The 15,162-nt window shown below is 47.7% G+C and overlaps 1 protein-coding gene across 3 annotated transcripts in view; it reads right to left on the bottom strand.

The window, feature by feature from the left end:
- NSMF (NMDA receptor synaptonuclear signaling and neuronal migration factor) overlaps positions 1 to 15,162 on the bottom strand; it is a 69,053-nt gene that overhangs the window by 23,379 nt on the left and 30,512 nt on the right. For 2 of the 3 annotated variants that reach the window (XM_044992853.1, XM_044992855.1), the window contains 2 exons: positions 10,463 to 10,538; positions 2,954 to 3,022 (listed from right to left, as the gene is read on the bottom strand). In XM_044992853.1, the coding sequence (XP_044848788.1) occupies positions 2,954 to 3,022; positions 10,463 to 10,538 (145 nt within the window). The remainder of the gene's footprint in view (positions 1 to 2,953; positions 3,023 to 10,462; positions 10,539 to 15,162) is intronic. The other variant, XM_044992854.1, reaches the window with a different exon arrangement.

The raw sequence follows: 15,162 nt of genomic DNA, 5'->3' as shown, positions 1-15,162 counted from the left end.
CCTAAGTGAGAGCTCTGGGCCGCGCTCCAGAGATCCCCAGAGCAGTGCTGAGAGCAGCACTAACGGGCTCTCGGGGGAGCTGTATCCCACTCTCCAGAGCTGGAGGGAAGGTCACCATGACACAAAGCCCATGGGAGATCAGGAGAGAGTAAACATGGGAGTAAAAGGATCCCTTCCCCCGCCCCTCTAGAAAGAAATGCTCTGGGAAAGGAGTGACATGATCCCATCTACTAGGCCTCTCCATCCTTACTGATTTGTGCAACTGTCTGATCTCTGTCCTTATCCATAAGGAGCAGCCAAAGAGCCAAGGAGCAGCAGCAGTTACCCTTGGAGGAGTGGAAGTCACAGGAGATACGATGACCCACCCAGGACTCATGTGACGAGGGGACTTGGGGCAAATTACTAATGCCTGCACTCACCAACACCACACAATCTGATCTTTTAACTTGTCAAAAATCTTTTCATCCATCCAAATGCAGAAAGCAGCAGTTAAGTTAAAAATTGAAAGAGGTGCTATTTGTTATTTCTCTTTCTAAATATCGCTCCTACTGCTGCCAGCACCAACTTTCCACCACCGTCTGTACAGCCGCGACGCCATACCCCTGGGAGGCATTCCATCCAAAAGATTCTTGAGACAGATGCAGCCCATCCTGGGGTACAATTTCCTACACTACACAGCAGGCAGGTCTGTCTGGATTGAGGAATTTGCATAGAATCATAGAAGATTAAGGTTGGAAGAGACCTCCTTCCCTTTTTTAAAGATGGGCACTATATTTGCCTTTTTCCAATCATCCAGGACCTCCCCTGATCAACACGAGTTTTCAAAGATAATGGCCAATGGCTCTGCAATCACATCAGCCAACTCCCTCAGCACCCTTGGATGCATTGCATCCGGCCCATGGACTTGTGCACGTCCATCTTTTCTAAATAGTCCTTAACCTGTTCTTTCACCACTGAGGGCTGCTCACCTTCTCCCCATACTGTGTTGCCCAGTGCAGCAGTTTGGGAGCTGACCTTGTCTGTGAAGACAGAGGCAAAAAAAGCATTGAGTACTTCAGCTTTTTCCACATCATCTGTCACTAGGTTGCCTCCCCCATTCAGTAAGGGTCCCACATTTTTCCTGACCTTCTTCCTGTTACTAACATACCTGTAGAAACCCTTCTTGTTACTTTTCACATCCCTTGCTAGCTGCAATTCCAGGTGTGCTTTGGCCTTCCTGATTACACCCCGGCATGCTCGAGCAATATCTTTATACTCCTTCCTAGTCATCTGTCCAAGTTTCCACTTCTTGTAAGCTTCCTTTTTGTGTTTAATCTCACCGAAGATTTCTCTATTAAGCCAAGCTGGTCATCTGCCATATTTGCTATTCTTTCTGCACAACGGGATGGTTTGTTCCTGCGCCCTAAATAAGGCTTCTTTAAAATACAGCCAGCTCTCCTGGACTCCTCTGCATACTCAACAGAAGCACTTTTATTAGGAGAATCTTTTAAGTACTTTAGCTTCTCAATCAGATCCCTTCTGCCGCAATACAGGACCTAAACCCAACAATCCTGACATTTAACTGTGCAACCACCACGGACTCCTCCATTCCCCTGCAGTTGCTGCCTGAGGCAATCTCAAGCCCCAGGGTTTCACTGGCACATACCCCTTTTAAGGGGACATACAATGGCAAGGTGCAAGTCCAGTGACTGAGGCAGTGTTTTTGCCAATGCACCAGACACATTGCCATGGTTAGCGCAATGCTGCAGCTCCAATTCCACTGCTTAAATTCTTACACCTCCTCCTGACAGTGGAAAGGACTCTGGGGTGAGCCTCTGAGATGGAGGAGAGGCTGGGATTGAATAGAGAGCTCCACTTCATGGCACTGACCCCTTAGCTCAGGGAAGGCAGCAGAGTTAACCGGGGCACTAAGAGCCAGAGAGAACCACAGGGGCCTGGCTATGTCCTGCAGCCTCAGTAATGAATCCACTTCATTCATTGCAACCAAATCCTGTCTCTTCTCCACCACAAGAGGGAATGCAAACTGACTTGGACCCTGCAACCTGCCCTGATCCCGAGGGTCCGTGGGAGGTAAGGGGATGCATTGCATACTCCCACAAAGACCGCATCACGCTACCCTCCATTTACTCTCTCCTCTAACAACTCAGGGTAGGGCCCAGTAACCGAATTACCTGACTGTTGTGTACATCCATGGCAGGTGCACAGCTCAAATACTGCCAGGCTTGATGAACAATGAAGACTCTCTCTTTTCTAACACAGTCCTATCGCCATCTAGAGAACTCTGAGCCATCTCCTTTTTAAAGAGACACTGGCTAGTCATTTATAGGGGCTGTAATTCTCTCTCCGTTCTTTCCATTGCTGATAAAAAAAGAAAACTCTAGACACTAGAAAATGCCTTCTTTTCCCTGCCAATTTCATCCTTTTGTGTTGCAGAAACATTGATTTTTTTCTCCCTCTGTTTTGAATAGAGCTGCAGTGAATATGGTTGTTTTTAACAGCAGTCATAATGCAGAGTCTTATCCTGCCCATCCAGCTGCCAAAAATACACATGTGCTGGTACATTTGTGACATTAGAAAGTTCAACAACTGTAAATGGAAATGACCTGCCAGGCATTTAACTGGCCATTATCACAAAGAGTTACTGAAGTAATATAATTCATTGCATCTGTAAGTTATGCACCTACATGATTATATATCTGAGCTTTAAGAGCCTGTCTGTTTTGATTTGGAGCTTAAAGTACTTGACAGTGTCCCTTTAAGAAGGCTGGAGACTGGCTAGCTTGCTTACCATAGACTCATTGCCCTGCAGACTTTCAGCATGGCCACTACTAGCGTCCTCACTAAAACAGCAACACAGACAAGGGACAACCACGTTCAACATCATCAAGCGTCACTGATGACACCCGACGGGCCCATGCAATGCCAGGCAAGGTTACAGGAAAACAGGCCCTACCTCTGAATAACAGCTGCCGAATCATTTTCTCGTTTCCGTCTCTTCCTCTCTGCGTAGCCCCTGAATGCCCTGGGAAACCATTTTAAGCCATTAACCAACTACACAGCTTTGAACTGAAGACAACATGAAACAGACAGACAGAGAGAGCAAGTTCTCACCAGACAACAGAGAGACCCTCCCAACACACAGTCTGGCTCTGCGGAAGAGACCCAGGCCACATGGAACCATACAGAAGTCAGGGACTGGCTGAGAAGAGACTATCAAACCATTGTGTACTGGTTATTTACAGCTGTTACAGGAGGCTGGGAAGGTGGCTGCTCCCAAAGCTAGCACAAGGATACCCAAAGTATGGCCTGCAAAATGGCTGACACTAGCCCTCACTCTTAACATGGAGGTTTGGACCTTAGAGACTACAGATCCAGCATGCAACGCCCAGGGGTGCTGGAACAATTTGTGGAGGGTGGGTGCTGAGAGCCACTGAACTAAACTGTAAACTCTCAGTATGATAGAATCCACTTCAAGCCAGGGGATGTGGCAGCACCCCCTGCATCCCTAGTTCTAGCACCTCTGGCAACAGCTGTTCTTGCTTGGATCAAGTTAGGGCAAAGCATGCTGGGACCTGTAGTCTCCAGGTTAGAGATGAGGGTGACTGAAATCTGTTCTATTTAGGCATCCAGGTGCAGCCATCAATCATCTGACAAGATGACTATGCAGCCTTCAAGCAGGGGAAGCCCTAGAGAAAAATGAGATGGCGGAGGGGTTCTGTTCAAGACGTCAACAAACAAGGAAACAGAAACAAAGGCCATACTTACGAAATGCTAGAGATCCCAGGAGAAGCGGAGAAAGGAAAAGAGAAGAGACATGCATTAGTGCTCAGCCACTGCTGGGCATTCTGCATATTGAACCCACGGGTCTTAATCAGAACCTGCCAACCAGCTCTGATCAGGAAGTGTTTCCCCTGTGTAGGCTCATATGCCAGACAAGCGATGCAGGGCCCAGTTCAGGAGGTGGGTGAAAACTGTTCTCTGGTCCGGACCTCTTCCACACGTCAGCAACTAGCTCCTCCTGTACCGACCCTACTCCTCACCACTTCCCTGGGCGTCTACCTGCCATCAGAGAGCTGGCCCCTGACGTTTCTGACATGGCTTCAGGAACATCCCAGGAAAAACTTTTGGCTTCTTTTCAGAGCTGGAATTATCCCCTCAGTACCGAGGTGGAGAGAGGATCAGAGTGCAAGGATGGGGCATGGGCAGGCATGCTTAATGATTAGAGTTGGGAGTCAGGGGCCAGAGCCAGAATCAGGGTCAAGACAAAGGTATGAGCCAGAGTTGGGAGCCAGGGGTGTGGCATAGGAGCAGGGACCTGGAGCAAAAGCAGGAACCAGGGGCAAATGCAGATGTTGGATAAGGACAGTGGGAATCAGGAACAGCCAGGAAGGCAGGCTCAGGAGTTAGGCCAGTAGGCAGAGTTGTAGTGACTGAGCAACTAGGTGAATTCCTGGCTGGCTGCCAGACAACTTCCTGTGCCTCCTTCTGGTTAGCGTAGAGCATCCAGGCCAATCGGTGGGGCTGGACATCTCCTCCCAATCAGGAGCTTTGTAGGTGGAGCCCTTGGTGAGCTAGAGCTCCGCTAGTCCCCTTCTCCAGTGGCTCCAGTGAGATGCTGAGTGGCAGCCATAGTCTGAGCATGGCCTGCATTCAAAACCCATGATCCCTCACATCACCGCTCTCCCACCCTGGGTGGTAGTGGGACAGGTTTCCCGGGGCAATTTTTGTGAAAGGCATTTACCAGGTCAGGGACATGGATGTTCTCCATCGGTTCCTAGCAGCTTTCTTCAGGACTGTACCCTTCCCAATCCACAAGATACCAGAGTATCTCCCCATCTGATTCTGGCCTCAAGCATCTTGTGGACAATATACATATAGTGGCATAGTGGGGGGGCACAGAGTGAGGATCGATGAGGGAATGGGTCCTGAATGTAGAGTTTCAGAAGAGATATGGAAAACGATGTATTCAGAGGGAATGTATTAAGTTGAGTGATGTGACTGGGTTAACTTGCAGGTGAGCTCAGTAAAAGTCAAGGAAGTAGAAGTCCAATTTACTAGATAGCCTTCCACATATAGGTGTTTCATTAAGAGCCATATCCTCTGGTCTACTGAAAACGCAGGCCCCCCTGTTATCAACAGTCCCATATTATTTGTAGCACTTCTTGGTGTCCTCCAGGTGAACCTTTAGGTAATCTTGGGTTTGACATGTCTGTTGTATTCAGCCCAGGACGGCTGGGTTTGAGAAGCTGTGGTAGCTCCGGGTAGAACTGAGGGTGGAACCCATAGTTTGAAAATAAAGGGCTTTGTTCTCTAGAGGGGTGTTCTGCGTTATTATACGTGAACTCTGTCTCAGGTAAGAACATAACAGCATTCCAGCAAGGACCAGCCATTCTGGTGGAAGTTTATGTAGCATTGAAGATACTGCTCCAGGATCTGGTTGGTTCTGTTTGACAGTTGTCTGGGGGTGATGGGCAGAGGAGATACAGGAGCAGATACCCAAAATCTGGAGAGCTTCTCGCCAGAAGCAAGAAATATATTGAGTACCATGGTTAGAGATGATGCTCTCCGAGAGGCCATGGAGGCAGACAACTTGATCCACCCAGAGCTGGGAGGCCTCCTGGGAGAGGGTAGACCAATGCAGGGGACAAAATGAGACATCTTTGTGAAGTAGTCCATGACTGTTGGAACAGTCATGAACCCACTGGACTCTGGTACTTCTACTACAAAATCTGGGGCAATGACATGTAGGGGCTAGGTGGTGTCTCGAGGGGTTGAAAGAGTCTGAAGGGATTATTGTGTTGTATCTTGGAGTGGGTGCAAATATTGCAAGAGAATACATAGATCTGTACTGTAGCCCTCATGTGAGACTACCAAAAGAGATGAGAGACTAGGCACGAATGTTAAAGTAGCCAAAATGTCCTGTCAGGTGGGAGTTGTCACATACTTTTAGGGTTGTAGTCCTCAGAGGTCCAGGGGGAATGTATATATGCCCTTTCACATAGGTTATCCTACCTTGAACATTGTGGGGTTCCCTAATTATGGCTTCCTGTTTATAAGGAGGAATCCCATGGGCTGACGCTGATTGTGTGCGGGTTAAACAGGTCTTGGCGGGGAGCCATGCCCAGAAAGTTATGAGAGTTGAGGATGCAGGAAGTTTTAGGGTTTGAGTCCTTTGGATCAGTATAACATTTTCCCTTCTGAGACAGGGCATTGGCTTCCTATTTTTGGGTCCTGGACAATAGGAGATTACAGAAGCACAAAAAGAATAAGGCCCACTGACGTTGGTAGAGGGACTTAGCCCTATGCAAATAGTCCAGGTTCTTATGATCAGTGTACACCTGGACAGGGTATCGGTCCCCTTCTAGATAAGTGGTGCCACTCTTCAAAGGCAGTCTTAACTACCAGGATTTCTTTGTCCAAAATTTCATAATTTTGCTCCATGTGTGTGACTTTTCTGGAGTAAAAGGCACGTGGATACAGCAATAATTGAGGACCATATCTTTGGGATAGCACTGCTCCTATGGACAAATTGGAAGCATCCATTTCCATCGTGATGGCCTGCGCAGTATCTGGGTTGACCAATAAAGGAGTGGTGGTAAATGCGAGTTTTAATTGCTCAAACTGCCCTGCTGGGCCTCGAGAGACCAAAGGAACCTGGTGTTTCTGCAGAGCTGAGTGGTGAAAGGGACAATCCATTTGAAAACCTTGGGATGAACTGCTGATAGATGTTTGCAGCCCCCAGAAAACACTGGAGGATACAAATGTGCCATGGTGCTGCCCACGTGAAGACTGCCTTTACCTTGAATAGGTCCATTTCAATATCAGTGGGGGATTGGATGAACTCCTGGAATTCTTTGGAGGACTGATCAAAGGTGCATTTTTCTAGTTTAGCATAGAGGCCATGTTGGCGCAGCCTCTTCAGGATGGAATGGATGTACATTGTGTGTTTTTCAGCATTGTTTGAAAAAATAAGTGTGTCATCCAGGTGAGCTACCACATATTGGCCCAGAATGTCCTGGAGAACGTCATTAATAAAATGTTGGAACATTGCAGGCATGCTTGTCAAACCACAGGGCACCACGAGATATTCAAAGTAACCACAAGCTTGAAAGGTAGTCTTCCATTTATTCCCAGCTCTAACACATAATAGATTATATTCCCCCTGGAGGTCTAGTTTTGTGTACTCCCAAGCAGTGCCCATGTAGTCCATTAGCTTGGGGATCAGTGGTAATGGATATTGGTCTAATAATAAACTGATTCAGTATCCAATAGTCCATGCCTAGTCAGAAGCAATCACCTTTTAAATGCGTGAAGTTGACTTATGAATAAACCGATGGCTAGGTTCTCCTAAAAGGCAGCTGTGCAGAGCAGATAGTTAGGGTTCAGACATGGCATATGTATGCCTGAACAGAACTTTTACCCTGGGTTGTAGCTTGATTGGGCAATCACAGTCCCTGTGCTGGAGAAAGGCATCTGCATTTTTTCCCCCTCATTGTAATCACTGTTTTTGGGTTGAAGTTAAGGACTGGGATCAGCGAGAAAGTACTGTATGCTGCCCATTTCCTGGGATCAAGCAGTGCTACTGGTAGAATTCTGAGAGAAAGCTGACTTTTAGTTCATGCCAGTGGATACGGGGGTTGTGGAGGGCCAGTCATGAGATGCCCAGAATCAGTTGGAAGTGCTGGGAATAGATGGCACTGAACTGTAGGATCTCTCAATGTTCTTGAATAGGAACTTCGATAGGGACAGTTTCTGTGGCCACTGGCTTGGAGGATAAGAGGGACCTGTCAGTTATCACCTGTCAGACCTATCACCTCTAGGTCTGGACCAGGTGGCTTCTGCATTGATAAAGTTGTCTGCTGCACCCAAGTCAAAGAGGGCCCACCACACAAGAAGTGGTTGGGGGTGTCCCGGGATTCATAACTCAAGTGGTACTTGTGGATACAGTGCCAATCGCCGGGAGCCAGCACACCTTCTTGTCAAGACCTCAGTTCAGGGATCAGGGGACCATTCTGTCAGGGTGCCCAAGCTAGCCCTCTTCACCTAGCCTGGGCTAGCTTGTTTCACAGATTCCTTCAGGCTGGGTTCCTCATGGGGCAACTTGAGATAGCATGGCCCAGCTTGACACAGTGGTAAAACAGGCATCACTTGCAATCCCTCTCTTTAGGGGAGAGTTGTCAGTGCACCAGGTCTACTTGGTCTAGATAATACTTAGTCCTGCCATGAGTGCAGGGGACTGGACTAGATGACCTCTTGAGGTCATGTCCAGTCCTATGATTCTATAATTCTACTTGCATTGACTCAACTGGCGGAGCAGAATCCCATGGGGAGTGGTTGGTTGATATTGCCTGCTGGAGGGCATCCCAGTTTGACCGAGGACTGCTAGCTCCCAACAGGGTGGAGGCCCAATCCAACAGCTCTCCAGTCAGCAGGCTGACTACCTGGCCCACCTTGGCCTCGTCCAAAGAGTATGTCTGCAGATGAAGCAAGAACAAGAGCTCATGAAGTTCAGGAAGCCTTGGGATTTAGAGCAGTTCCCATCAAAGCATTCAGGCAGTGGAACAGCAGGTCCCAGCTTGGGTGACAGCACAGTCAGATGGACCCTGCAGCACAGCGTTCTCTGCTTGGAGTTGATGGGCTTGCTCCCACAATGCCCAATTCTCAGCAGCCAGCTGCCAGCTCTATGCCTGCAATGCTCAGTTGCCTGTCTGAAGGCAGATCACCTGCTTGTGCAGAACCGATGGCCCTGGCGATATGGGAAACTCCAGTGGGTCCATCCTCAGCTGGGACCACTAGGAGTAGAAGATAGTGGCCCAAACAAGCTGTAAGGACTGGGACAATGGGCGGTCAGGCGTAACGGATAGAGTTGGGTGCCAGGAACCGAACTGGGTGTCAGAGACAGAGTCAGAAGACAAGCCAAGGGTTGAAGTCGGAGTAAGAGTCAGGAGTGAGGGATCAAGCCAAGTTGGAGTTGATAGCTGGGCCTAGGGCACAGGAGCAGGGACCTGTAGCGAGACAGGAAAGCAGGAACCACGTGCAGATGGGGATCTGCGGCAAGGAGGGCAGGAACTGGTGGGAAAGCAGGGCTCAGAAGTCAGGCTAGTAAGCTGGGTCCATGCTGGTAGACAGCCTTGGAGTCACTTAATTACTCAGGCAACTTCCTGTGTCTCCTTCTGGCTTGAGTAGTGTGTCCAGGCCATTTGGTGGGGCTGGACAACTCCTCTAATCAGGAGCTTTGTAGCCGGAGCCCTTGGTGAGCTAAAGCGCTGCTAGGCCCCTTCTCCATGGGCTCTGGTGAGCTGCCAGGTGGCAACCGTGGTCTGAGCACTGCCTATGGACTGGGTTTGAGACCTGCAATCCCTCACATAGAGAGGGGGAGAAGAGGGAGCAATGGAAAGGGAACAGAAGGGGACAGTGAAGATGGGGAAGGCACAGCGGGAGAGGCGGAAGAGCATTAGAGTGGGGAAAAGGCTCCCTCAGTTTCCCTCTCCATCACGTTGCTGTCACTGGAATACTCTTGTTATTTCAGCCTAATGGGAAACACTTCAGGGATTTCATTAAGGAAAGAAAAATGTTCCTGTCAATGGCATTAATGGGAGCATTTCCAGCTTTACTTGGCCTCCCAGTGACAATTTCCTCCCAACACACAACAGTCTGGGGGCACCTGAGCCCAAGTGCAGGCTGGGAGGGGACAAAGCTGCTCCTAGTTCAGATCTGATCTCTCCACTCAGGTTAGTTCATGTCTTTGTCTCTCTTGCTCAATCGCAGCCCTGCACCAGTGTTGTGGAACCCAGGGTCTCCCCCCAGCAGTGACAAGAGCAAACGCCACCTAGTCCCATGGCCTCAGCTGAGGTGGCAAGAGCAAAAGAAGCAACTGAGAAGTGCCTAGGCTGATACTCCTGCCGGAATAACACCACAGACAGCTCTCTCCACAGGCCACAAGCCAGGGTGTGCTGCCCACACATCAAGCAGAGGGAGCACATAATAAATTAGAGCGCTAATCAAGAAAGAAGTTAAAGTGGGGGAATCAATGAGTCAGAGGGTGTGTCTATACTACCACGTAAGTCGATCTAACTTACATTGCTCAGGAGTGTGAAAAAGACACCCTCCCACCGACATAGCTTTCGCCTCTTGCGAAGGTGGAGTAATTATGCCGACGGGAGATATAGTAGACCTAGTACAGTAGATCTAATGTAGACCTGCCCTGAGTAAACAAGGGAGAGTGAAGGAATGACTGAAGTAGTGAATGAGCCTGAATAAGCAAGTAAGTGAAGACGGGAGTAAGACAATGACTGAGTTAAGGACTAAGTCAACACTCACCACCCAGCCCACCCAAACATACCATCGTGCCATATATAGAACTTGACTGTCCAAAGCTCTGATATCCTAAGATGCAGTCATGCATGGGCCACACACTAACTATGAGAAAAGAGGTTGGTGCAGCAACAGCCATTTCACTTACGCTTGCATAGTTGTAGTAGCAGTTTGAAAACTGAAGAGGTTCTCCTTGGGGAACCAGGTCCGTATGGGGACATCATCTGGAAGAGACAGACCTAAAATTGAGTGCCAACCAGACATAAATGGGTTTCACACAGATGTAGTTAGTGATAGGGACATCCTTCCAAAATAGTCCCCCACTGCATCTCTTCTCAACAACCAAACACGCTTGAAGGATGGCAATTTCTTTCCATTCATAGGAAAGAATCCTGAACACAATTTGCTGCTATTTCCATGCCAGCACAAATTCTCTTTTACCTTCTGTAGTAATGTGAAAGAACAACTGAGCTTGAAATACACATGAGCCTCACCTGTACTGTGCCCTGTGCTAAAAGGGACATTAGATATATTTGTGCATGTGTGTATGTATGTGCACATGTAACTGCCATGGACTGTGCTGTACCTTCTCCAATGTGTTTACCTAATGGGTTACTCTGAAGGGAAACTATCAAAGGGAGAGAGATGCCTCTTGAGATAGGAAAACTGGGAAGCAATGTCACCAGTTTTAGGCCATGTATATCTGGATTGTCCCCCCTTTAGAATTCAGATGGAACATCCGATAGGGAGACTGGAGGCACCTGAGACACCCCAGCACTCATTTGGTGCCTCTGTGTATAAACTATCCTGCACCAACCAATGGCTACTTTTTTCCCAGCTCCCTTGCAATAGGACATCAATTTCCACATCATTGCTAATGATTAAGAACTTGCAACAAAATCATTACTGAGCATTGAGTCTGCTTGTCCCAGAAGCACAAACAGGAAACCAATGCAAAATGGAGCACAGACCTTAAACAGTTTATATCTGTTTGTGATCTTTGAACCCACAGCCATCAGGTGGGGCTCTGAATTCCTGCCTATCCCACAATTAGATGAAGAGCTCCCACTGAGTAGATGCCTCAGGGACTGATAGTGTGATGGATTGTGATTATGCTATGGAGGCTTTCAGCTCTAAGTCACTGGTTCAGATTCAAACCAGGAAAATTATGGGCAACAGTCAATACCATCCGACAACAGCTCTGGGAATAGCCTGGATGAAGGGAGCTGCTAGTCTCCATCTACTTCCCAGTAAACAGGTCCATATCACAAAATACATTAATTGCCCCCATTGCTCTCCATCCTCAGCAGAGAGAGTGAACAGGAGTATTGAGCTATACTCTCACTCCTTAAATAAGTCAGGGTTGAGGCGCAGTGGCATCCGGGAAGCGTCTGCCATGCTTGCTTGGTAATTAGAGAGCAGATTTCAGACTCCAGGGCTCATCTGGCAGGATAAACGGATATAAATTGTCAGTCAGGAAATTTAGGCTTGAAATTAGACGAAGGTTTCTAACCATCAGAGGAGTGCAATTCTGGAACAGCCTACCAAAGGAAACAGTGGGAGCGAAGGACCTCCATGACTTTAAGATTAAGCTAGACAAGTTTATGGAGGAGATGGTATGATAGGATAACAGGCTTAGTCAATAGGTCAATTAAGTGCCACACTGGTAATTAGTACAAAGGGTCAATGATAGGATATTGTTAGCCTTTTTCCAGAGGGTCTGGCTGGAGAGTCTTGCCCGCATGCTCGGGGTTCAGCTGACCGCCATATTTGGGGTCGGGAAGGAATTTTCCTCCAGGGTAGATTGGCAGTGGACCTGGAGGTTTTTCGCCTTCCTCCGAAGCATGGGGCAGAGGTCGCTTGCTTAAGGAGTGGGTGGATCGGCTTATGTGGCCTGCATCTTGCAGGAGGTCAGACTAGATGATCATAATGGTCCCTTCTGATCTTGAATTCTATGATTCTATGATAAACTTTAATTTATAAGCATGAAGTTCTCCCTCTCTTAAAGCAGGTCATCATCCACCCAATCTGAGAGTTGCAGTGTAAACTGAGAGTTGTAAATATCAATCTAACCAAAAAACAACAGAGGTGCAGTGCTTTTCCTGGAGTTTAATGATCAGTTGCTATAAGCAGATGACCTAAATTGCAGCTGGTGGATCCACTTAGTCGGTAACCCCCATGAAATGACTAGAGCCAGTGCAGTTGTTGCTATTGTATGGTGAAAATTGGAGGATGGTCATAGGCACAGGGAATTATTTAGGGGTGATGTTGTCTGAATTGGCAATGATGTCCTCTGTATTAGCCAGCCAGATTGCCTGAAACATCTCAACATTTCTTTCAGTGGCTGTATCACATCAGTAGCTGCACAAGAGACAAGAGCCCCTAACCCTCTGGAATGGGGCTCAGATACCAAGGGGATGAGTGGTTTAGACTGAACTGTAGGCAGCTTTATATATATATTGCAGCTTTAATTCACACCATGAATCCCTACAGTGCAGGGCAAGAGCAGCTCTAAAATTCAAGCCTTTGGGGAAACGAGGGAATATATTTCTTGCTTCCACTCGTTGCTAGGGGCACAGTTCCAATAACTTTTGCTCTTGCCACATGTGAATGATTTGCTATGCAACATTTAATGTAATCTGTTGCATTTCCACTGTGTAGCCATGGGTTTGCCTTAGGCTGTAACACTACAGTACAGGTGTGAAATTCTAGACGGCTAGGGCTACACCTACACTGCAGCACTTACAGCCACGCAGCTGCGCCAATGCAGCTTGTTGTGGAGATGCTCTAAGTTGATGGGAGTGAGCTCTCCCATTGGCTCAATAACTTCTGCTTCCGCGAGAGGCGGTAGTTTTGTCGCCGGGAGACGCTCTCCCACTGACATAGGGCTATCTATGCCAGGCTTAGGTTGGTGTAACGTATATTGCTCAGGGCTGTGGATTATTCACACCCCTAAGCGACATAAATTATACTGAATTAACCTTTAGTGTAGACAAGATCTGAAAAGGCTTTCAGGATGTGGTGCCAATATGTATAATGGGGTTTGATCATTGAAGGTTTTGGCAAGAGCATGATAAACTGTCAAACTAAGAATCAACTATCAAAAACTAGGGGTGTCAAATTTCCAGAAATTTTGAAGGTATGGGAAAAAAGCAGGTTTTTTCCAGGGGAGTTCTGGAATATAATAGAAATTTTGGTAAAAAAAAACCCAAAATATCTGCAGTAGTTACTTGCTTATCAAAACTAAACTTTATTTACTTCTTTAAGAATGAGAAATATATTATCTATCATTTAGTTAGAACACCAAAAGTACTGTTTGGTGTACTTATGTCAGCAGAGTCTGAATGAGCTCTCCCCTGACATCTAGTGGTGAGCTGTGGAAAGGACTTTGGGAGCTGATCTTGTTTGCACAGCACACCCACCCTGCCTAGCATGACAGGACTGCTTGCCCAATTGGTCACTTGTGGCTGGTGTTGGATCCCCAGTCTCATTGTTATTGGGGCAGGAGTAACAACGGGTTGTTACCCTTGTGTGAATCAAGGGCAGCAGAACTGTACTTGGCATAGCCCGACTGAGGGACTCGCCCTCATAGAAATGGAACTTGCGAGGCAGGAGACATGGGCCTCAAAGCCCGGTAAGTTGAGAGTGGGTGGGGACAGGTACTTGTGTCTAGTGGTGTGGGTGCCACTCTATAATAACTGAGCTAATTCAGACTCTGTTGATGTCACTGATACCTAGGTCTAAGCATCAGACCTGCTTTGAGACAGTGTCTCTGATTCAAGAGACTACCCAGTGTGCACCAGCAGTGAGGCTCTCCAGTAACAGCTGACATCACGGATAGCTGTGTTAAGCTGTAGGACCTGAAACCATCCAGGCGGCATAGCAAGTGGCTGGTAGGGTGGCCTGCAGAGAGGCGTGGAGATCAGTCAGCAAGGCGACCAGCGGAGAGGCGTGGTGATCGTGCGGGCAGCCAGCAGAGACCCTGGCAGGGAGGTGTGGCGATTGGCCAGCAGGGCAGCCAGTGAAGAAGTGCAGTGTTCGAGCAGCAGGGCAGAGGGCAGGAATGAGCGGAGCACTGATCGGCCAGCAGGGTGGTAGCGAAGAGGAGCAGCAAGTGCCTGGGCAGTGGATCAAGTAAAGTGCCTTCTTGCCCCGCCCCCTTCCACCCAGGGCAGGAAGTGAACTCTGCAGATGCACCTCTGGGTCTGCACTGACCAAGGACAACAACTGTGAGCGGGGTGGAGAGAAGGGATGGACGTGTTAAAGGGACTTTGGGTTGCTGAACTTAAGAACCTGACAGAAAAGGACACTGCCCAACTTATTGGGGGCTGGTCTTTTGCTCATGATTTATGTTTATGAACCCTATTTGTGGTGTTTTCCTAAATTAATGCCAGGTTAATTCCCTCCTTTTCTTAAAAAATTATTTTCTCCACTCAAACTCTGTGCTTGCAAGAGGGGAAGTATTGCCTCTTAGAGGCGTCCAGAGAGTGGTATGTTACTGGGTGGGGGCTTGAGTTGGTTTTGTGTTGTATGGTTGAAGAGAAACCCTTAGATATTGAACCCAGCCCCTGTTACTGCCAATTCCAACAGGTAGAACGGTTACACTTATTAAATAAGTAAAATTATTTAGTTTCTATTTGAATAATAATGACGAACATATCTAGTATTAGGGATGGGGTTGCAGCTGCACACTAAGGTGAACAGGAAAAATATATAAAAAGTTGAAATAGAAAGCCTCAATATTGTTGGAAACAAAAAGGAAGGTTATGTCCTTTGGGCTCAGAAAAATGTATGTAAATAGCGCTGACTTGACATTATCATGCAGATACAGAAGAAATTCGTGCTTGT

Source organism: Mauremys mutica, chromosome 18, assembly GCF_020497125.1.
Source record: "Mauremys mutica isolate MM-2020 ecotype Southern chromosome 18, ASM2049712v1, whole genome shotgun sequence".
In the NCBI taxonomy this organism is placed as follows: domain Eukaryota; kingdom Metazoa; phylum Chordata; order Testudines; family Geoemydidae; genus Mauremys; species Mauremys mutica.
Note: the sequence above shows the minus strand (reverse complement) of the source record. Positions and strands in the feature narration are given on the sequence as shown.